Source organism: Phyllostomus discolor, chromosome 15, assembly GCF_004126475.2.
Source record: "Phyllostomus discolor isolate MPI-MPIP mPhyDis1 chromosome 15, mPhyDis1.pri.v3, whole genome shotgun sequence".
Lineage (NCBI taxonomy): Eukaryota > Metazoa > Chordata > Mammalia > Chiroptera > Phyllostomidae > Phyllostomus > Phyllostomus discolor.
Window position 1 is genome coordinate 9,848,791 of NC_040917.2, and position 21,581 is coordinate 9,870,371.

General features: G+C 53.5%; 1 protein-coding gene across 1 annotated transcript; it reads left to right on the forward strand.

Moving 5' to 3' along the window:
- The first annotated feature begins 7,170 nt into the window (after positions 1–7,170).
- Positions 7,171–21,581, forward strand: LOC114512426 (centriole, cilia and spindle associated protein). Its single transcript, XM_036016049.1, has 3 exons — positions 7,171–7,732; positions 16,272–16,540; positions 17,880–21,581. The coding sequence occupies exons 1-3, from the start codon at positions 7,330–7,332 to the stop codon at positions 18,054–18,056; spliced, it is 849 nt and encodes a 282-aa protein (XP_035871942.1). The 5' UTR covers positions 7,171–7,329; the 3' UTR covers positions 18,057–21,581.

Here is a 21,581-nt window from a genome sequence, read left to right on the forward strand (position 1 = left end):
TTCCTGGAGCAGTGCGGTGAGAGCGTATCCATTAGCAACCATCCATGCGGAATATTTTCTTGCTCCCCAGACTAGTGGAGTCGGGGGCCGTATTCCCTGGGGGGGGAATCCTGGGGTGTAGGTGTTCTCTGCTGCCTCACTAAGTGCACAGTAGCATGTCCGTCTGCTCATGAAATGGTGCAGCCGCCACCGGCAGAGGTTGGTGTCTCGATCTGCGAGGGGCTGAACAGCTGGAGTCTGCGCAGACGGGGCCGAGGATTTCTTCAGAAACGCACACAGCCGGCACCCCAGGGCTCAGCATTCTGCTGCCCAGAGCAAGACAGCAAGAACCGCAGCCTGGGCTTGCTCTCCCCCAAAGCGGGCAGGGGGCCCCTGCAGCCAGTTGAGACGGCACACAGTGTTCCATGCCACACAGCCATGGGGGCCGCACTGCCGCGTGCAGTCAAGTTAATTGTGGATATTTTTGCTTCTTTGTTCGATGGGACCGAGAATGGGAACATCGGGGAGCGGGGTTTGTTCTGGAGGGAGACAGAGGCACTTGGAAGTCCAGGAGAGAGAGAAGGGGGGGATGAGGGGGGAGGGAGGGGAAGAGAGAGAGAGAGAGAGAGGAAAAACCTGTGCTATAAACTGGGGGGAGGGAAGGAGGGAAAGAGGGGGAGCAGACAGAAGGGCGGGGAAGGGAAGGGAGGACCGTGCTGGGCCATTCAGGGAAGGCAGTGGCTCAGGAAAGGCAGCCCTGGCTGAGGAAGGCAGCGATGCCAGGGCTTGCTGCCCTCTGAACGTCTGCATCCCCCCAAATCCATAGATTGGAACCTGCTCCCCAAGATGACTGTATTAGGAAGTGGGACCTTTGGATGGTGACTAGCTCATGAGGGCAGAGCCCTCACAGATGGCATTAGTGCCCTCATAAAAGAGGCCCTGGAGATTCCTCACCCGTTGTTTCCTGCCCGTGAGGACACAGCGGGAGGCACTGTCTATGAACGAGGAGACAGGCCCCCACCCATGTCCAAGCCTATGGGCCCTGCGACCTCAGCCTCCAGCCTCCAGCCTCCGGCCCTGTGGGAAACACATTGTGTTGTTCAGGAGCCGCCCGTTATGAGCGGTGCTTCGTTTTAGCCGCCAGTAAAGACTGGGGCTGGGGGGCTTCCCCTGAGAGCCAGTGCCAGGGCAGAAGAGCCCCGTGGGGAGCAACTGGTGGTCAAGGTCAGGGTCTGTGGTCATTGGGTCTAGGCACACAGAACCTCTCTTTTCATCTTCTCAGTGAGTGAAGGACCGGGGGTGGTTTTTCCCTGGGGGGCTCCAGAAGCCCCCGGTGCAGGCAGGAGTCTGGGGCACGTGACTTCTACCAGAGACCGTGTTTGTGGCTGGTGTTCTCCGCTCAGGAACCCTCTGCCCGGAACAGGGCCCCAGGCTGCCTAGTTGAAGGTATTTCCCCAGGCTTCTTGGTAGGAACTCAAGCTAAATGCTTCGTGGGGTGTGTGTGTGTGTAATCTGTAGCTGAGGACACACGTATTGATTTTAGAGAGAAGGGAAGGGAGGAGAAAGACAGGGAGAGAAACATCGATTTGTTGCCCTGACTGGGTACTGAACCCGGAACCCAGGCATGTGCCCCAACTGAGAATCGAACCCTCAACTTTTTGGTGACTGGGACGATGTTCAAGCCCATTGAGCCACCCCGGCCAGGGCTGCAATATATATATTCTTGATTTTTCCTGTGGCTGGCATGGCCTTGAGAAGTAAGGTTCTATCTACCAGGAGTAACCCAGTAAAAACCATGCTAAGTCCAGATCTTGTCCATGAGGTTTTGCGGTGTGATGGTTTCTGGGCATGCCCGCTATGGACAGGAAGGGGAAAGGGCAGTTAGACACCACTGAGCTATGCTGGAGTATTTTAAAAGTGTCCTTTTTCTTCGTTGTCACTCAGCATCTGGGTCAGCCTGGAGCTCTGACAGCTCCCTCCTGAGCCGCAGGCGGGGCTCCCCCTGCAGCCCAGGCCTGGGAAGGCCCCCGGGGCAGTAAGAGTGCGAGGCCTGCCCCTGGCTGCGGGTCCCCTGGATGGATCAGGTCCTTGCTCTCTGCAGGGCCATGAAGGGGGTTTGATGCTTGTGAGTGTGTCCCCACCTGGGACACGGTGGCTGGTCCAACCCCAACCGAGCGGAGAGGGAGGGGGTGTGCACATGAGACCTTGTCTGAGAGACACAATCACTGTAGCAAGTGACTGCAGCTGGGCGCCCAGTCTCAAGGACGACTGACATTCTGACCCTGCGACGGGAAGAATGAAAATACCACTAACAGCCCTGGCCGGTGTGGTTCAGTGGATTCAGCGGATGCCTATGAACTGAAAAGTCTCTGGTTCGAATCCCAGGCAGGTCACAGGCTTGGGCTGTGAGCCAGGTCCCCTGTAGGGACCGTGCAAGAGACCACCACACACTGATGTTTTTCTCCTTCTCTTTCTCCCTCCCTCCCCTCTCTCTAAAAAAAATGAATACATAAAATTTAAAAAATGTCACTAACAGAGACTGGGAACGCAGCAGGAGGGACTGGTGGGGGCAGCAAGATGGTAGCTGTGAGCATGGAGGTGAGGGCCTGGCAGGCTGTGCACAGGACATGATGGCCAGGGGGTCTGGCCCTGCAGAGGGGGCGGGCGTGGAGGTTCTGAAGTCACAGTGTTCAGAGGTGATCAGTCACTTGCTGTGATCCCAGTGCACAGAGCGTGTGAGGAGCAGCAGGGGCGAGGAAAGAATTGTGGTGGGGGGAGGGGTCCTTAGTTTAAAAAGGAGGAGGAGGAGGAATAGCAAGTTGCTGAGGAACCTGGGAAGCCTTTCAGAGAGGAGAAGGCAGTCTGCACAGCCCAGTGTATTAAAATGCTTAACTGCTAGTCAGAGAAACCAACTGTGCTAGCTTGAGGAGGAAAGACATACTTAAAAGCTAGCTACTTGGGTGGCCTCCAGGATCTCCGGAAGGGCTAAGCAAGCAGGCTTGGAGCTCTGAGGGGGAGAGACCCACAGAGACGGCTTCTCCTGGGGGGACGCCGTGGCTTGTGTTTCCGACGCTGTTGGCGCTGGTGCCGCCTGGTCTCTAACCGCTGTGCTTCCGCTGTTCCAGGAATTCGGTCTTGAAGCTGGCACTTCGGCCAACGGGAGATCCTCCAGCCTCCCCACAGCCCCTGTGTAGGCACCATAGACCCTGATTCTAAGAGGTTAGGTTTCCCGATGGTGCTCTAGTTGCAAGGGAGGCTGGGGAAAATCTATACCATTTTTAGCTTTTACCCTGGGAGGTGGATTCATAAGAAAATAGAGTGGACGGGGGGCTTCCTGAGTATGCTGGTGTTTGGAGATGGGAAGACAGGGGGACAGAGACGCCAGTGCAGTCCAGAGGCCAGCGGGGAGGAGGTGGCTGACGGCGGGCGCGTCTCACGGGGGGAATCAGGAGACTCGGGGGCCGGTGCATGGCTGGGAAAGAACACGTTCTCCGAGATTCCTCGACTGGACTCTTCCTTCCTTCTGAGGACATGTTACGGCTCCTCGAGGGAGTCGTAGTGCCAGGGGCTTCGGGAAGGAGGCTCTGGGCAGCAGGGGGGCAGGAATTCAGCTGTGCACCCCTGAAGGTGACCACAGCCAAAGGCTCTCACCTCAGTGACAGGGCCTGCCAGGTGCAGTCCCTAGCAGGTGTTCTCACGTTGCGTCTGTGTGCCTCTGAAGCTGAAATCTATTTCCCGTGCCCGCAAAGGAGACTGCCATCAGACCTTCCTTTCTGCTGGCTTCCCAGTCTCTCCCCCATGGAGGGGACCCCCCCACGGGCTGCCTCTACCAAAGTCCAGGGGGGCAGAAGGCCCTTGCTGCCTGGCTTCTGGGGTTCCTTTAGTGCTTGGCCATTTTTCACCCTATTTCTTCTGTGACCCATCCCTAAAGTTTCCCTCTTGCTTAAGAAACTAGTTCCAAGTCCCTAACAGTGTGCCAGTTGTATCTTGTCATCTCTGCTCCTCGGTCCTGCTTCCACGTGCAGAACAAGCCGACACTGTCACTCACACTGGCCGTCCTCTAGTGCTACACGGACAGAGGATTCTTTAGGGAGACGGTTTACCTCCCCTGCTATAGGCTGCAGTTTGGTAGATACAGGCTGTGATTGTATCGGATGTCCTGACAGCTCTATCTCACTATGATGAAATATCCCAGAGGGGTATTTTTTCCTCCCATAAGCACTGTCAAATCAAGTCTTTCTCATCCTGTTCTTCATTTATACAAATGTATAGACAGATGGGCATCTGTTTCATCTGCCTGCTCCTTCTTCTGGGGCGCCACTGCTTCCCTGTTCCCTGCCGTTCTCATGGGGCTGTCAATCTCAGCCTCCTACCCTATCCCCACCTACAGCCGTGGGCATGTGACTCAGGCTTAACCAATCATATCACCTCCTACCCCTGACAACAGCTTTGCGTTTGGCTCGAGATTCTTTCTCTATCATTGGAATACTAGGAGGCTTTCTTTTGCTGGTGGTCCTCAGGGCAGACAAAATAAGTTTGGGGCCACAACAGGCATTTTCCACAGCTGTGTGGAGCAAGTCCTTTTGCAGTGGGAGAACAGGCTGTTTCCCAGGAGGAAAGCGGAGCTCAGAGACAGAAAGAAGAAATCAGAGTCTCAATGACATTGACTGGATCCCAGGGTCTAGCTCAGCCACAGCCAATAAATATCCTTTCTGTTTGCGTCGGTTGAACTGGGTGTATGTCACTTCCAAGTGGACGAGCTCTGACGAATAATAGCACTTTAAAAAATAATAGCACTTTTTAAAAGTAATTGTGCAGGGAAAAGGAAAACAAATCATCCCTAATCACATTTTTAAAAAAGATTTTATTTACTTATTTTTAGAGAGGGAAGGAAGGGAGAGAGAGAAACATCAATGTGTGGTTGCTGGGGGTCATGGCCTGCAACCCAGGCATGTACCCTGACTGGGAATCGAACATGCGATGCTTTGGTTCGCAGCCCGTGCTCAATCCACTGAGCTATGCCAGCCGGGGCTTCTAATCCCATTTTTAATTATATAGAAAATAGTATCATAGCTTATATATTGAATACTTGTGTGTGTGTGTGTGTGTGTGTGTGGTGGTGTGATTGTAAAATATGGCCACGTGTCCCTCCATCCAGCACGCACACCCCTCTGCGATGTAAGTTGCCATTGCGCCTTGCGTGCAGAGGTGGAGTTGATTTCTCGCTCTCGCTGATTCTGGGCTGGCCTTGTGACTTCAGTATTTGAGCACTAGAATGCAGTGGAAGGTCTCTGACCTTCACAGGCCTTCCAGCTTCTGTCATTCCCCTCTCCAAGGGGCAGGCCAGCGAGGACACCAGGCTAGTTTCCTGGAGGGTAAGGCCACAGGGAGGACAGCAGGACAGCCCAGCCCACAGCCAGCCACTGCTGGGCATGTGAGTAGGCCGCCTCGAACCTTCCAGCCCAGCCCTCCTTCCAGCCAAATGCAATCGTATGAACGAGTCTGCACCAGTGGAGGAGCTGCCTGGTTAACCCATGGAATCATGAGAAATAATGACTTGTATTTGTTTTCAACCTTTAAGTTTTGGGGTAATAAATTATGCAGCCAAAGCTAATGCAAACAGATTATGTTCTTCTGCATTTTTTTTCATGCAACTACACATCATTAAAGTCCTTTGGGTTGCAACCAGCAGAAACGGACCCTGGCCTGGGGCAGCTTGAACCAAAGGGAAATGCATGTGAAAGTTTGGGTGGGGTTTATCTTGGGGAGGGGAGAAGTCAGGGCCACTCTGGGCATGTCGACAATCCAGGGCTAACGACTTCTGGACTACTAACTTTAAGTTCCCAGAACGGTCTAACCTGTTCCGCCTGGCAGTGTTCACCCTCTGGACCATTGAGCTGTGAGGAGGGGCTGGGACAGGACTCAGAACAGAGACTAGTTGGTGAAGTGGTGGCCCGAGGCTCTCTCTCTAACTGCTAAACACGTCTTGGTTTTCCAGACTTCCCCTCTTTCAAATCTCTTTGTAATTAATCTCGGAAGGCACCTGTTAAAAGGGGGAAGAGTCCGCGTGGAACCACTTTAGAAACTGTAACAACCCCGGCAACGCTGCATACTTCTGCACAACGCAACTGAATGTCAAGGTTACATCTGCAAATGGGTCTGTGAGAGAGAGTGGTGTGGCAGCTTTAATAAATAGTTTAAAAGTGTTTGGGGTGTAGACAAGGAAGGAGCTGTACTAAAACATAAGAAAGGTTAAAACCAGAGTAACAGGTGTGAAGAGAGAGGAAGGAAGCAAGAGGCAAGGTGTGGACGCGGGGTTGTTTCAGGGAAACGCGACCAGAGAGGATGTCCAGAAGGGGACACGGAGTCGATAGCTGGTTCACCGGACGGGGTGGCGACCCCAGACCCTAAGGGACGCCTCCTGCAGTGGCGCGTGCCTGGGGCAGCGCCTGATGGGACGTGGGTGCGCTGGCGCCTCGGTCGGGCGCACGGTGACACAGGCCCCGTCCCTTGGCCTGGCCCACCCGCCCGCATCCTCGCGCCCCGCGCTCTGCACTGAAGCAGCCGCCCCCACTGAGCCGGGCCCGGGAGCGCGCGGGGGAGGCGTCTGCTCCGGGGATTGAGGCGGCGTCTCCGCCAGCGGGCTGCCGCAGCAACGCGGGCCGCTGCGCCGGCTGCGACATCTTGCTCAGGAGGAAAGCGCGGGGGACAGCAGGCCGCTCCTGGCTGCTGCGCCACGCGCGCGGAGGACCGGCCGGCGCGGCAGAAAGCAGGTAAGCCCCTCCCCGGAGGCCGCTCGGAGGACGCGGAGACCCCTCCACTCCCCGGTCCGCCCCCGCCCCCGCGCCCCACACCTCCTCGGCCTCCCGCGGCCTTGTGGCGCGGCCCGCACCTTCTGACTTCCAAGCTTCGGAGCCGCTATCGAGGTGACCCCCCTCCCTTCAGCCCAGGGGTTCGCCCTCCTCCTCCGAGCCGCCCGCCTGGCACGCCGCCCAAAATCTCTGGGCCGGGTCGCTAGGTGAGACACCTCGCGGGTAGGTGCCCCAGGGCCCCGCCCCTTCCCGAGACTGGCAGCCCGCTCGCCAGCCCCTCCCTCGCCGCTCCGCCCCGCCCTCCGCGCCCGCCCCGCCCCTCCCGGAGCCCCGCCCCGCCCTCCGCGCCCGCCCCGCCCCCGCCCTCTCCCGGCGCCCCGCCCCCGCCTGCCTGGTGCGGGCGGGGCCCCGGATTTAAATGTCGCGGCGGGCCCGGCGGTCGGAGGGGCAGGGCGGGCCTCTGTGTCGTGTCCCTGTCCCGTAGGCGGCGGCGGCGGCGGCGCGGGGTGGCGGGCTCTCGGGGCCGGCGGGCGGCACCATGTCCCCGGGCAGCGGGGTGAAGAGCGAGTACATGAAGCGCTACCGGGAGCCGCGCTGGGACGAGTACGCGGCGTGCTACCGCGAGCTGCTGCACTACCGCCTGGGCCGCCGGCTGCTGGAGCAGGCGCACGCGCCCTGGCTTTGGGACGACTGGGGCCCGGGCGGCAACTCGGACGACTCGGCGTCGTCGGGCGCCGGGAGCCCCACGCCCCAGTGCGCCCGGGCCTCGCCGCCACCGCCACCACCACCGCCACCGCCACCGCCTGCTGAGGCTGCTGCGCGGCAGGGGCCGGCCGCCGGGGCCGCGAAGGCCGGGGACGCGGAGGCCGGGGACGCCGAGGTCCAAGACGCCGGGGTCCGAGACGCGGAGGCCCGGGACGCGGAGGACACGTCCGTGCCAGGTACCGGGCCCGGGAGGGGGTGCTCGGAGGCCTGGATGTGCTCTTGGCATCTCAACTGCGCCGCTCAGTCCGTTTCTCGCAGCGCTCAGCTTTTTCTTTTTCTTTTTTGGATGGAGAATCCCCCCCCCCCCCCCCCCCGCCCCCGACAAAATCAGGAAGATGTCAACCCGCCAACGTTACCCGCCCCCCGCTTTATTTCCCTAATCAGGTGACTTGAGCCGGCCGCGAACTCAATTCGAGTGCCCTTGGCGAGGTCCGGGTCTTCACGCGAGGGCCGAGGTGGCCTTAGGGAGCCAGTGAGCCCCATCTGTTTATTCCTAAGCGCCCACTTTTTAAGGAGGAGCCCAGCTTTCATCAGATTCTCAAAGGTGACCCCAAGAGGTTAACCACCGAGCTAAGCTTTCTGTCTTGTGAATGGGGCTGTTGTTTTCGGTGTGAACTCCTGGGCCCAGCCGCGCTGTCCCTGAGAGCATTTTGCATTTGTTTACGCAGACTGTTGCGTAACTCCGGGTGGGTGGGAGCAGCATGTGCCTCGCCAGCGCTGGGTCCCCTCCGCTTCTTGCGCACCCACGCACCCAAAGGTGCGCATCCTCCGGCTGCCGCCGCCGCGCGCAGGGGGAGCCGTGGCTGGGGAAATGGCTCTGGGATGCTGCGCGCGCGCTGCTTCAGCCCGGACGCTGCCCCTCCTTTCCTGTGCAGAGGGCGGCAGAGTGTGGGGCTCTGAGCTCGTGAGGCCGGGTGGATGCTCGCTGGTGCGGAGGGCCAAGTTGAAAGCCTCGGACGCAGTTACCAGTGGCCCCTTCCTGCCACCCTCCAACGGTGGCCAGGCACCACCAGAGAGGGCCGCTCGATTTTAGAGAGGCTCCAGTGAGAAAAACAACTGAAATTTACCGAGCGCATGTTACACATCCACTCACTGATCTCAGAATGTGTGTATTTTCTCAGTCAAGATTCAAAACGATTCTAAGAGAGAGAGCCATTTTTTTTTCATCTCGATTTTATAGATGAAGACGTGGAAGTGCAGGATAAGTGATGAGTGACTTTATATCCACCAGACTGTAAGCCGTGATCAAGTCAGACTCCGTGGGAGGCTGAGGAGGGGAGGAAATTAGTCTCGGAGCCAGGCTACCGTCGTCTTGTTATGCGGTCCTCAGTGCATGTGGTGGAGCTGCCTGGCCATCCTCGCGTTCCCTGCGAATCCGCCCAGACTCCTGACTGCCTGTTATAGAAGCTGGAGAACTACCAGCTTCAGCGATCAGCGCTAGCAATTTGGCTAACAGAAGGTGGGGGGTGGGGGTAGGGGACATGCCTTCCAGGTTATTCCTGTGGGCACTGATCTCTCAAGCTGTCCATTGCATTCCCGAGTATAAAAGCACAATTTTTAGGTAGCATTGTCATTTGGATGGTGCCCGCGTGTTTGCCCGAGTTCATGATTAGTACGGTTTCCTTAGAGACTGAATCCTGCCAGCGGCTGAGGTCGGTTATTTCTCTTCTGCTGGTATTTCTGGTTGAAGCATGGGGAGAAGATGGGACGATTCCTGCTTTCAGGACTGCCGCACGCAGGGTCTTCTGCGCTGGTCCTGCCTGTCTCGGCTTCTCCCGATGCCTGTGTCTGGTGCATCTGAAGACCCTTGTTTTTAAGGGGGCGGTTTGATACGCTAGCATGATGAGCACTCTTGAGTTTTTATGAAATGTAAACACTTAGTTCCTGCTTTTACTGAAGCCATGTATACACATAAAATCATATTGTTCTTTTTTAAGTTTTTATTTATTGATTTGGTTGTTTTTAGAGGGAGAGGAAGGGCGGGGGAGAGAGAAACATCAATTCGTTCCACTTATTTATGCACCCATTGGTTGATACTTGCCTGTGCAACCTTGTGTATCTGGATGATGCTCTAACCCAGTGATCCCTAACCTTTTTGGCACCAGGGACCGGTTTTGTCTGCGGGTGGGGAGGGGAGCACTGGAGACAGAGCTCAGTTCCTAACAAGCCATGGTCCTGGGCCTGGGGGTTGAGGACCCCTGCTCTAACCAGCTGAGCTACCCCGCCAGGGCCGAATCATGTAGTCCTGTCTGGCTTATTGCAAAGATAGAGCAGGTCCCTCCCCCACACACATACCAGTAGTTGTTCCTTGGGTACCACTGCCTACTCCTCTGGTTTCCCTTTGGTGTTTATTTCTGTTTTTCCAGGTACCATTGCTTCATTGACATGTCTTGACTTTTACAGAGTTGTTAACATTATCTATTGGCTCTCGCTCTCTTTTTTATCCTGTGTCCTAACCCATACACACCCACACCCACACCCTCTAAGATGCAGGATAGGCATCGTGGAGTTCATTAGCTCCACAGTTAGCATCTACAGTATCGCACCTGTGCTCAAACCCGTCCCACCTACCTTGTTTGCCTCGATTCCCTTTTCTTTCTTTCACAATCCAAGCCGCACATCAGGTTCACTATCACTCTGGACATCTGAAGGCATCTCTCCCAAGGGCCTCTGACCTACTTCTTTTGGCCCGGTGGCTGCTCTCGGCAGCTGCTGCCTGGCTGAATCTTGGGAGGGCCCTCGGCCACCACCCTGGGACTCCTTGGCTTCTTTCTTGGGTAGGAGCTTCTGTTGTGTGGCTTTCACGTCCTTTCTCTCGGTTTACCACCTCCTGGTGGGGCTGATCTTCAGTCGCTTCCCGAGAAAGGGTGTGTGAGAGGTTAATTTTCTGAGACCTTGCCTGTCAAAAGGTAGCTTTATTCTACCCTCCCGATTCAGTGAGGCAGGGAATTTTAGGTTGGAAGTAATTGTCTCTCAAAATCTGGAGGCGCAAGGGTATGCCTTGTCTTGGCCCCACGCTGTCTGTGGGCCCAGCTGGGAGGCTAGGGCACTTGGCATGTGACATCTTCCAGTGCTTGGCCTTCCTCCTGACATGCTGGCGGGCCTCCAAGAAAAAGTGTCCCTGAGAGAGAGCTGGGCAGATGCTGTATTGTCCTTTACCGCTTAGGGTCGCACGTAACACCTCTTTGGCCCCGGGTTCAAGGGGAAGAAGCATGGACCCTAGTTCTCAACGCGGGCGTGTTTCTGTGATGTCGTCAGAGCATCTGGGCGGGGCGCCGATGGGTGCTGGGCTTTGGAACAGGCAAGCCACCCCACTGGCCTGCTGGGGACTCTGGCACCTCAGGGGCCCGTGCTTTCTGGGGGTCAGCTCGTGTCCTGTGGGCCCTCCTCCTGCAGGGAGGTAGGATGCATGCTGCTGGGAGGCCACTTCTGCCTCTCCAGCGACACCCCATCTTCCAGCGTTTTACTGACACCGGTGGTCTGAGGTCCTCGCCTTCCTCGCCCTTGTGGGTTTATGCCTGTGTCCTTCACTCTAGTGGGGCTTTGGGAGGGAGGGACTACACGCATGTGTCAGTGCACACTTAACCCGAACTCCCCACGTGTTCTCTTTCCACTTTTTACTTTGTACTTCCTTCTCTCCTGGTCAGTAGTCCAGAGGTGTGTGGATTCTGTCAGCTTTTTGCCAGGCTGACTCTTGGCTACTACATGAGTTTTCTTTGTTGCATGTGGGTCATAGGCCGACCCCGGTGGCCCCGTGAATGGGTGGCGTCCGCACTGCTGGTCCTCGGGGGCCCCGCGCAGCCGCAGACCAGTGCCTGTGGCTTTTACCGAACCGGTGGGGCTCGTGTTCGGTCTTCGTTGTTTATTACGTGTTTTCGTTGATTCATGAGCTTTTTCCCCCGACTCTAATTTTCTTCGGGCTTATCTTTCTGACTTTGAAAGGTGGATGCTCGTCATTTGCCCTGCCTTTCTTTTTTTGATATGCACGGGGTGGGGAAGAAGTAGGGTTACAGCTGTTCACACGGAAAGTAACACGCTAGTCAATCAAAATAATGATACAGGAGTAAACTCTTTTGCCTTCTCAGAGCTTGTGACCCTACTCTTGCCCCACCCTACCCGGATTTCAGGCCGCGAATTTCCCTCTGGTTCCTGCTTGAGCTGTTTCGTGCAAGTTTTGGTGTATAGTGTTATTATTCCCTTAAGCACATTTTCTAATTTTCATTATGATGTTTAAAATACTCCCCCTCCCCAAAATTGATGCAGTTTAACATTTATGCTAATAAGATCGGGATTGAGAAAGGAATGCCCTCCATCATCACTCTTTTTAATTTTTAAAAATGGTTAGGGTGGGGGGGTAGGGGGGAGAAAATACAGACACCGGTAACTGAGCAACAGTAAAATAATCTTAAAACGTGGTCGGAAAAGGCACACAATGCAGCTTCCCCTTTTGGTCGTTTGGAGGCGGACAACCCTGTGGCATTGAGCGTGTTCACGGTTCTGTGCGGTGGTAGGATCTGCCTGTAGCGTGTTTACGCTGAAGTTAGAGATTACGTTCCGTGTGATTTCAGTCTCGTAAATGCACTAAGATGTGCTTTATGGTCTTGGATATGCAAATTTGTGTACGTGTTCACGCTTGACAAGATTGACACACACACACACACACACACACACACATCCAATAGGTCAGAAGCATGCATTCTGTTGTTCAGATACTTAAAAAATAATCAGGCTGTTCAATAAAACTTTGCGTGCTGATGGACGTGCCCTCTGTTGGTGCCACCTTCCAGGGCGACCCCCCCCCCCCCACCTGTGGTCACGGAGCACTTGAACTCTGACTGGTGTAATGAGAAACTGACTCTTTACTTTTATTTAATTTTGATTGATTTGAATTAGTATTTAACAGCCACATGTGGTTAGTCGCTTTTGTATTAGACAGCACAGCCCTGGATGAGAACTGAATCTATTTTTGTTTGAATGGTCTGTCAGTCACTGAGAAGGGGGATTTTATTTAATCTTCTACCCTAAAGGTGGTGAACAGTTTTTGTTTGTCTGAAAACGTCTTTATTTTAAACTTTATTTTTTTGAATAGGATTTTTTAAAAGATTTTATTTATTTATTTTTAGAGAGGGAAGGGGGAGAGAGAGAGAGAAACATCAGTGTGCGGTTGCTGGGGGCTGTGGCCTGCAATCCAGGCATGTGCTCTGACTGGGAACTGAACCTACGATGCTTTGGTTTGCAGCCCTTGCTCAATCCACTGAGCTATACCAGCCAGGGCTGAATAGGCTTTTGAAACATAGCTTTATATACACTTATCTTGTGCCAGGCACTATTTCCATAGTTTTATAAACATGAATGTTATAGCAATAAGTTCTGTCTCTTCCGTCTTTTCCATCTTTTGTCTCCTGCTGATGCAGACAGTTTTGAACGTGTCTTATTTCTTTACATCCAGGGGGATAAACGCAGTTGTGTTATAGTCTGTGAATGGTAATCACCCTTCCATCATCTCCAGCCTTTTGCTCCTGCCGGTCCTTCCTGCTGTCCTCTCTCCCTGGGCACTGGCCACCCCGCAGTACACTCACGACCGTGTTTGAGAAGTAATCTGTAGGAACAAGTTCAGGCCCTGGTCCCCAGAGAAGACTTGAGTTTCCTGTGTTTGGTGGACACTTAGTTGTTAATGTCACCCTTTTTAATGTTATCCATGATGGAAGGGTTGGCCCAGGAGCCCACTGCTACCTGAGTGGGGGTCTCCATTCTACTCCCTGTGCAGCCCGCTGTGATCCGTCCCCCACCCCGCACTCCCCTCTGCCACGCACCAGACGGCCTGGCTGCCCACTGCCGAGTCCGTCTCCATCCTCACTCATCCTGCTGACTTCTCCTTGATGTTTGGCGCAGTTAGCTGCTCTCTCCTTCGCTGGAGGTCCTTCCCCAGCTCCTGTGCTGGGTAGTTTTTCTACCTGTCTAGCTACTCTTTCTCTGCGTCCCTCTTGGGGCCCCCCTCCTCCGCCCGCCTGCTCCGTGAACAATGGTGTCCCCAGGGCCTGACGTGCTCCCCTCTCCTCTGACACTGCATTTCTTCCAGGGGATCAGATTCACAGCTCCCACCTGCTCGCTCGCAACCTCCTCCAATCCCACCTGCTTTCCCGAGCCCCTGATGAAAGGTCCAGCTGCTGCCTGCTTTGTTCTTCCAAGAGCATCTCACACCGAGGTGCCAAGCCCCGCTTTCTCAACCTTTGGCGAGCCATCCGTCGGAGGACGGCATGACCGTCCCCTCTAAACACCTGTAGGAGCTGAGGTCTCCCCTTTGCCTCTCAGCGCCCACCTCATGTCCACTCTCCATTCACCTGGGAGGCTAACCCAGTGTTGTGGGCTCTCTGCTCTGGGGAGGCCTTTTTGGAAAGCATCCTTGGTACCAGCTGCCCGCCGGTCTGATCAGTGTGTGGCTCTGAGTGCCTAGGTGAGTCCGAGCACCGGCCAGGTGTGTTGAGCCCTGTTCTGGTCGCCTCGTGCCTCCCCACTCTGCCGTCTCTGCTGATGACTCAAGTGGGCTCTGCCGTTTTCTCCCAGCAGGCCCTTCTGCCCCTGCCTGTGATCTAACCCCTCCTGCACACTCACAGCTGGAGGCCTTGTTCCTCAAGTGGAAATGGGACCGTGTCATTTTTCAGTTCAAAGCTCTGCAGTTCTTCAGTTCCAGGGCTCAGTGAAATCTTCTGGGTTTGAAAGGGTCTTCTCTCCCTCTTGCTCCCTGCTCCCTGCCTTCATCCACGGGACTCTCTGTACCTGTCATTCTGAGCTGTTTCTCTCCATTCTTCTCCTCATGCCTCTGGACAAGCCGCGCCCTCTTCCTGGGGTTCCCTTCCCTGTCCTTTCTGGCTGGCCCCAGCCTGTCCTGTACACGAATCGGCACCACCTTCTCCGGGCAGGCTTGGCTGGAAGACGTGGGTTAGATAGAATGGGACAGGAAGAGGTGGGCGGGCGATGAGCCTGCGAGAAGGATCGGGGCCGTTTTCCTTCTTTCTCAGGACTATAGCTGCACAAGTCTTGGCTCCCTTTTCTTTCCCTTTGTCTTGGCCCCAGTGGGCTCCTTCTCCCGCCTCCTAGATCCAGGGGAGAGGAGATGTGTGTGGACACATCACTCAGAGAAACGTTCGAGTCGTGAATGTGTCATAGCAGGGAAGGTTGCCATCCTGTGTGGTCATCATCCGCAGGCAGCCCGGGGGCTGGGTCTGCAGGTGCAGTTTCAGCGGTGCAGAGCACCGAACCCCAGAGTCGGGCGTGGCTTGTCTCTGTCTTAAAACATTTAGTAATAAACGAAGCAGTGTGGTAGAGTCGAGGTCATTGCCAACGACACGTCTGTCCCCCTGTGTCTGGACGGGCTGTGCAGGGGCTCACTGTACTTCGAAGGGGAGCACGGACCTCAGCGAGAGAAGAATTGTGACAAAACTTAGTCAGGAATTCACATCTGTCTTTAAAAGGCGAAGGGAGTGTGGCCCGGCAATCTGTGAGATCATCACTAGGCCCGAACTCCGGAGCATCAGAGGCCGCGGGTGTCCTTCAGACCGGGAGCCGGGGGGAGCCGGGAGGAGCCCCACGGAGCCCCCGCTGCCGAGTGTGCGTTTAGGCTGGCATGAAACACAGGCTCACAAAGGGTTTCCACGGAAGAATGTAACCTTTAGGAAAAGATAATGGGTTCATAAACAATCAGGAATGGCAAAATCATAAACGGCAGTGAAGGGAAATGGCTATGTTTGGGGGTGTTCACCCTCGGTGGGTCGCCCCGTCCCCTGCCCGAGCTTCCCAGCTCTGCAGACAGGTTGAGGACGGTGTGGGCTGTGGTCGTTTCTGTTGCAAGCGGAGGGGAAGCCCCCTCACCACGCCGGCTCTCTCTCTAGCTGGTCACGCTGGGGGTGCAAAGCTGTGCACCAGGTGAGTAACTATGGAAACCACACCCTATTGTGATGGGGTGGGGGGTGCTTTCAAATTGAGGTCACCAGCTAGCTCTTGCAAGGAGCATGTAAGAGCCATACAGAGCATCTTCTCTAATTGTGGAACATCGGGCAGTAATGGAATCCCGGAACTTGAGTTGAGTAACTTACAGAGTATCCTTGTGCAGCGGCTGGGTGATTACCGCAAACTCCAGCTCTTCCCTGCAGCCAGACACTCTGACAGTGGATCGCGGTTGCTCCTGGGAGTTTGGAGAAAGCCGTGAGGCCGCAGCGCTGCCTTACTTTTAATATTTAATCTCAGAATATGAGCTTTTGAATAGGCTTGGTTCAGCCTTGCTGTATTTGTTTTTCATTTAAAAATGGGATAGACTGCCCTGGCTGGTGTGGCTCAGGGGACTGAGTGCCAGCCTACAGAACCGAAGGGTCGCCGGTTCGATTCCCAGTCAGGGCACATGCCTGGGTTGGGGGCCGGGTCCCCAGTGGGGGGTGTGCGAGAGGCAACCACACATTGATGTTTCCCTCTCTTTCTCTCTCCCGTCCCCTCTCTCTAAAAATAAATAAATAAAGTGGGATAGACCATTTGAAAATTATCAGACGGGCTCGTTCCTGCACTTCTGCCCAAAGGGAAACCTGTGAATTGAACTGCGTGAAACTGTTCCTGAGCCCAGCGTAATGTATTCTTCAGCCCAGATATTTAAGGGAATTCTGTGTAAACCTGATTTTAAAGCATTTTCATCTTGTTTTCTCTCTCTCTCTCTTTTTTTTTTTAAAGCATCGCCAGTCAAAGACGTAAATGAAAAACCTGAACGAGAGATCAGGACAAAAGAGACTGACAGGCCACCCAGCGGCCCGAAGCCTCGACAACAACCCAGTGCCTTGTTTGCCCGAGGAACTAGGAAGGCGGTGAAAAGCCCCCAGCGGTCGTCGAGTCGAGTGAAAGAAAAGAAGCACCCGTTTGCCCTGTACGGCTGGGGGGAGAAGCAGACGGACACGGGAAGCCAGAAGACGCACAACGTCTGCGCTTCGGCCCCCGTGCACGAGGTGCGTGCGCGTGCACCCGCTTCTCCGCCTCTCCGCGGAGGGTGGGCTCGGCCGCCTGCCTGTCATTGGCTCTCGCACCCTGGGGTCGCGGGGATGCTGCAGGGCATGGTGCGGTGGGCCAAGGAGAGCCCAGAGCTGGGCACCTGATGGGCAAACGGGAGGACTCTGGAGGTTGGCTGCCTGGAGGTCAGGGGTTTTTGCCAGGAGGTCATGAGAACCTGAAAGGTTTACCAATAGTGAGCCTGGGGAAGACGTGGGTGGAGTCTGGGTTCTCGAGTTCTGGGGGGCCCAGGAGGTGTGGGGGGAGCGGTGCACAACCAGGGCTGGGGCTGCTCGCCCAGGTTTGCCTTGGGCGTCTGGAGAGGTTCCCAGGCCCTTCGGCTTTGCTGGCTGGTGTTTCCCGGGCTCCTGTGTCATAGGTTTGCGTGTTAGGTTGCTACCCCCGTAGCTCTTGCCCCCTGCCGAAGACCCCCCCACTGTGCTCCTGGGACTAAATTCGAACCAGGGTGTTTCCCAGCCCAGGCACACTGGAAGACGCCTCCCTCCACTCCTGGGGGCGTCAGCTCCCCTCCGACTGAGGCCTGGCCTGTCCCTGGCCCATGTCCTGAGAACAAGTAAGACCGGGGTGTCCTCACGTGTAGGGCCACCCAACAGTTGCATGTGTTAGCGGTTCTTCTGTTACCACCTCCCAAAGCAGAGAATGAAGGAAAGGCACAAAGAGAAAGTGCAGACTGTTTGAGTCCTGATTAAACTCCGTAGTCACATTCCTCCTGAGCATCCTCCCGAGCCCCAGCGGCAGATGGTGCTGGAGCGGTGCCTCCAACCACACAGCCGTGGTTTAGCAACGACCGGCCGGGCAGTTCCTCGGGGTTTATCTGTAGCGTGAAACGTCTCACATGCTAAAATCCCTGGAGGCGTCCCCCCCCCCACTATTTCTCTGTAAAACATTTAAAGTCCTTTCATGGAATACTTAGCCGTGCTTAATGCTAAGCAGATTCTGCAATTTTCCAGAGCCAGTTTCTGGAGGGCCATGCAGATCCATTGCTTAGCACCTGCACCTGAATTTAGTCCCACAGACATTTTTGGTTGCTCCGTGTCTCTGTTGCGGACAGCGGGTGCCCCGCAGCCTCAGGGGAACGGCCCTTCCCTTCCGGAGAAGCCTTTGCATGCAGAGCTGCAGACCGGGGAGCTGGGTTCGCCTCTGCCCTGCTTCGGGTGGCCTGGGGTGGCGTCACCGCGAATCTTCTCGCGCATCCTTTCAAAAGCCTCTCCAGTTATTATGCTTTCATTTTTGGACTCTCCTTTCTTTATTCTACTTCTGTTTCTGGACTCTCCTTAGATCCACGAGTCAGCGCTGCGGGCCAAGAACAGAAGACAGGTGGAGAGAAGGAAACTGCTGGCCCAGAGGCAGCGGGCACACTCTGTGGACGTGGAGAAGAGCCGGAGGGTGAAGCCTTCCTCCTCGGAGGACCCGTGGGTGACGGAGTACATGAGGTGCTACTCGGCCCGCGCCTGAGGGGGGGCGGGCGCCTCTGAGCGGTGTAAATAAAAGAAAGAACAACCGGACAAAACAAAAACATCGAAAGGAACCAGGTTTCAGAGACCAGTGGATTGTGCGAGATTCTTCTTAGGGAATTGCCGAAAGATCTTTCTCTCTTGAGGAGCCCTGGTCCCCTACCTCCACAGTCGGGTGACAGCTGAAGCCATAGACATCGGGTTATTTATGAAGATAATTCCCTAAATCTTTGATATTCTTGTAAGGGGTTTTGTTTTAGAGCATCTTAATCTTTTAAGATACCGACACCGAATGCCTTTAAATGGCTATGGATGCTTAACACTCAGTAGGTTTTTCACAAGTTTAGGCGGAGCTGGTTTTGTCCTGCCCCGAGGAACTGTCCGATTGTGCAGCCGGCGGGTTCGTTCCAACATCAGCATAAGACTCAGTTTCCTTCCGTGTGGCTTTGCAAAAGAGCGTCACGTCGAACGTGAGTTTCGGCACTCACAGTGATGCCCTGCATAGTGAAACTAGAACCTGGGTAGTTTCTGAGCAATTAACCTTAATTGTATTTCAGTTCAGCGCTTCACACAGACTGCGATACTGAAGAATTATCTGGGCTGGGTGGGGGTTTTCTTTTCTCTCTCAATCATCATCTAGATCCTAGGCACTTATTATTTAATAGTTTACTAGTTCAAGTGCATTCCAGAAAAGAGGGCCCAGCGCAGTGTGTCCTGAGGAGTACTGAAGTCTCTTTTGCGTCAAAGATGGCCGTGGCACTTTTTAATGGCGTTTAGAGCACATAACCAGGGGTGGGTTGCCGGCCGCTGGCACACACCCACTCGGGCTTTTGTCTCGTCTGTTACAGTCAGCAGTGATAGTTAGAACTTCTGTGAAATTCTATTTAATGAAACTGAGGTTGTCTGGCTTGCTCTCGGGGAGGAGGGACAGCCAGGTGTCCATCAGAGACGTGGCCCACCCTGCTCCCTCCACTCTTTCCTCCCCAGAACTCACTGATAGCAGCCTCGATAATGTACATACATACTCACTTCTGGTGGAAATACATTCCTACTGGCAGGTCTTGTACAGAACTTCGCCTGAGAGGACGGTTGGGCGCGGGTCCAGATGTAAGGGTGTGTGTGTGTGGATGACGTGCGCCTTCTCCTTAGCAAATAAATTTGCTTTGGGGACAGAAAAGTGATTTGAAGAAGCTCTGGTTTCCATCCAAAGGAGACGGACTTGGCAGGATGGATGAGTGCGCTCGAGTCTTTGGGAGAGAGAAGAAAGATACTTTGCCAACTTAGCACCCGGAGGTGTGGGAGTGAGAGTTTGGTGTTTGATGTGCGTGTGAGTGTTTCCCTGATATTTGTACTTCGGGTCTTGGAAGTATTATGATCACTTTTTAGGACACACATATGTTTTAGTCCACACAAAATCTTCACATAATGTCAACTCACAACTGTAGCAAGCTGTGAAAAACCATCCTGAAGAATCATGAGCTTTAAAAAAAAAAAGACTTCAAAAATATTTTGCATCGTTTTGAGGTGAGTGAATTCGGGTGACTTTTGCTGTTTTATTAAAGTCCTCGAACGCTGCAAGGCCCTTAGAGGTCACATGAATGTGGTGGTTGCGCAGTGCAGCTGGCTGTGGATACTGCCCTTTCAGACCACTCCCTGCGTGCTGGGGGTCCGCCGTTCTGCTCAAGCCTCTGTGTCGCACCGGGCAATCTTAGGGAAGGGAACCCAGCAGGCAATGCAGGCCCCCGTGGACAGACTGCCTTAGACACCCAGCTTCCTCTAGGCTTGGAACAGGCCAGCCTCTCTCCTTCAGAAAACAGGCTCGTATGTAAAGAGCTTCCTTGTGAAAACTCCAGGGGGAGACCTGGAACAACCCAGGAGGCGATGTTGGCCATGCCTCCCCTTTTTAAACAGAGGACAAATGACCAAGGTTTTTAAAGTACTTTTAATGTGCATGAACGATGAATAACTCATGAATGAATTGTGACTTCCCTTCCTATGTCTTAGTTAAGTCATTAGGTTAGGGTTTCTTTTCTTTTTTTTTTCTCTGTAGGGGTACAAGTTAACTTTTGAGCCTGTGAAATATTTCAAGTTGTAACAATTTGATGGACTAGCAACTAATGTGGTTGTAATCATGTTTCTAATTCTTGGGACACCTTGCAAGACAGCAAGATAGTTTAAAATTACCTTTCATGTTGAAAAGTGTCAAACTGCTTGAGAATCCAGTGGTGTTTAAAATATGGAATAAAATAATTGCTCCACAGACTCTCTTTTTAAAATGTTGGTTTTAAGCTTTTAATTAAAACAGTTTCCATAAACATGTTTCTCTGTTACTTTTATTAAGAGAAGTAATAGAATACTGAATGACATTCACAACTGCTGGACCCAGGTGAAGGAGAAGTAAATAGGAATTAAATTCTTTCTTTTAATTTTTGTTTAAAATGTAAAAGACTGCTGTTACTTAACTTGGTACCTCTGGCTATATGTATACCAGCCCTCCCCATAAAATTTCTAAGCACATATCAACATTTTGTAAGTTAACTGAAGTTATAATAAGGTATAGGTTATCTTAATTGCTCATCTTGCTGTCAGCATTTATTTATGCCACTTCATATGTAACAGTTTTATCATTTTTATGCTAGGAGACTCAGCTAACTAAATTGCATAGAACAGCCAGTTGAGTTATTGGAAATCATACAGCCAGAGTATTGCACAATTTGCAGGTTAAAAATCTTTAGTGTATTCCCCTCCTCCTGTAAGTTGATAATGTTGTCCTGGGTAGAAATTTCAAACACGGGATGTTACAGGACTTGATATTTAAAATATTCAGAAGTATATTGGCAAAAAGGGAGTGAGGTGAAGCACATGTTAGAAGTAAAAACTTGTTACTACTTCGGTCAAAAATTGTTTAGTGGAGAATTTGACATTCCACTGGATTAGACTGAAAATGGTGCTAATATTTCTAAAGCCTGATTCTGCATTGGCTTGTCATCGAACTGCGAATGCCTGACTCCCACGGTCCTTATTATCGTGTCGTGATCTGTTGAATAATTTAAAAGTGATCTGAAAAGCCTGACTGGGTCATTCCCAGACACTTGAGATTGGAGTGGAGGTTTGTGCAGTAGTTGGAATAGGGAGTCCTTTGGCATGCGTGTACGCTCAATCCCAAATCCGGTGCCGGGAGCCGTGTCTAGATTTGGGCTCCGGTTTGTCCTTTCCAAGCCTGCTCGTCTGAGTGGGAACAGCTGCACCCTAGTGCTTGTTTCCATTTTGAAAGTCAGGACGCCCGAATGAAGACCTGCGAAGCTTCTTTTTGGACTTAAAAAAATAATTAGCGACGTTCCCCATGTTAGAAGTTCATTCTGAGTGTTCCATGCACTTGAACATTCCAAAGGAGCAAAGCGTGGGCAATCCCAAAGCTCAGCAGTGGGAATTTTAGCTTGTATTTGATAAGAACCGTGTATTGCTTTTTGCTTATATTTAATGTTGCAGTTACTTTAAAAAATGTGAATAAACTTAGTTGGTATTA

What these genes read in the sequence shown, in the direction of transcription:
- LOC114512426 (XM_036016049.1), top strand. Translation starts at nt 7,330, where the DNA reads ATGTCCCCGGGCAGCGGGGTGAAGAGCGAGTACATGAAGCGCTACCGG. An exon ending in GGAGGACACGTCCGTGCCAG is followed by an intron (nt 7,733 to 16,271) that starts GTACCGGGCCCG and finishes TTTTTTTTAAAG; the next exon opens with CATCGCCAGTCAAAGACGTA. An exon ending in CTTCGGCCCCCGTGCACGAG is followed by an intron (nt 16,541 to 17,879) that starts GTGCGTGCGCGT and finishes GACTCTCCTTAG; the next exon opens with ATCCACGAGTCAGCGCTGCG.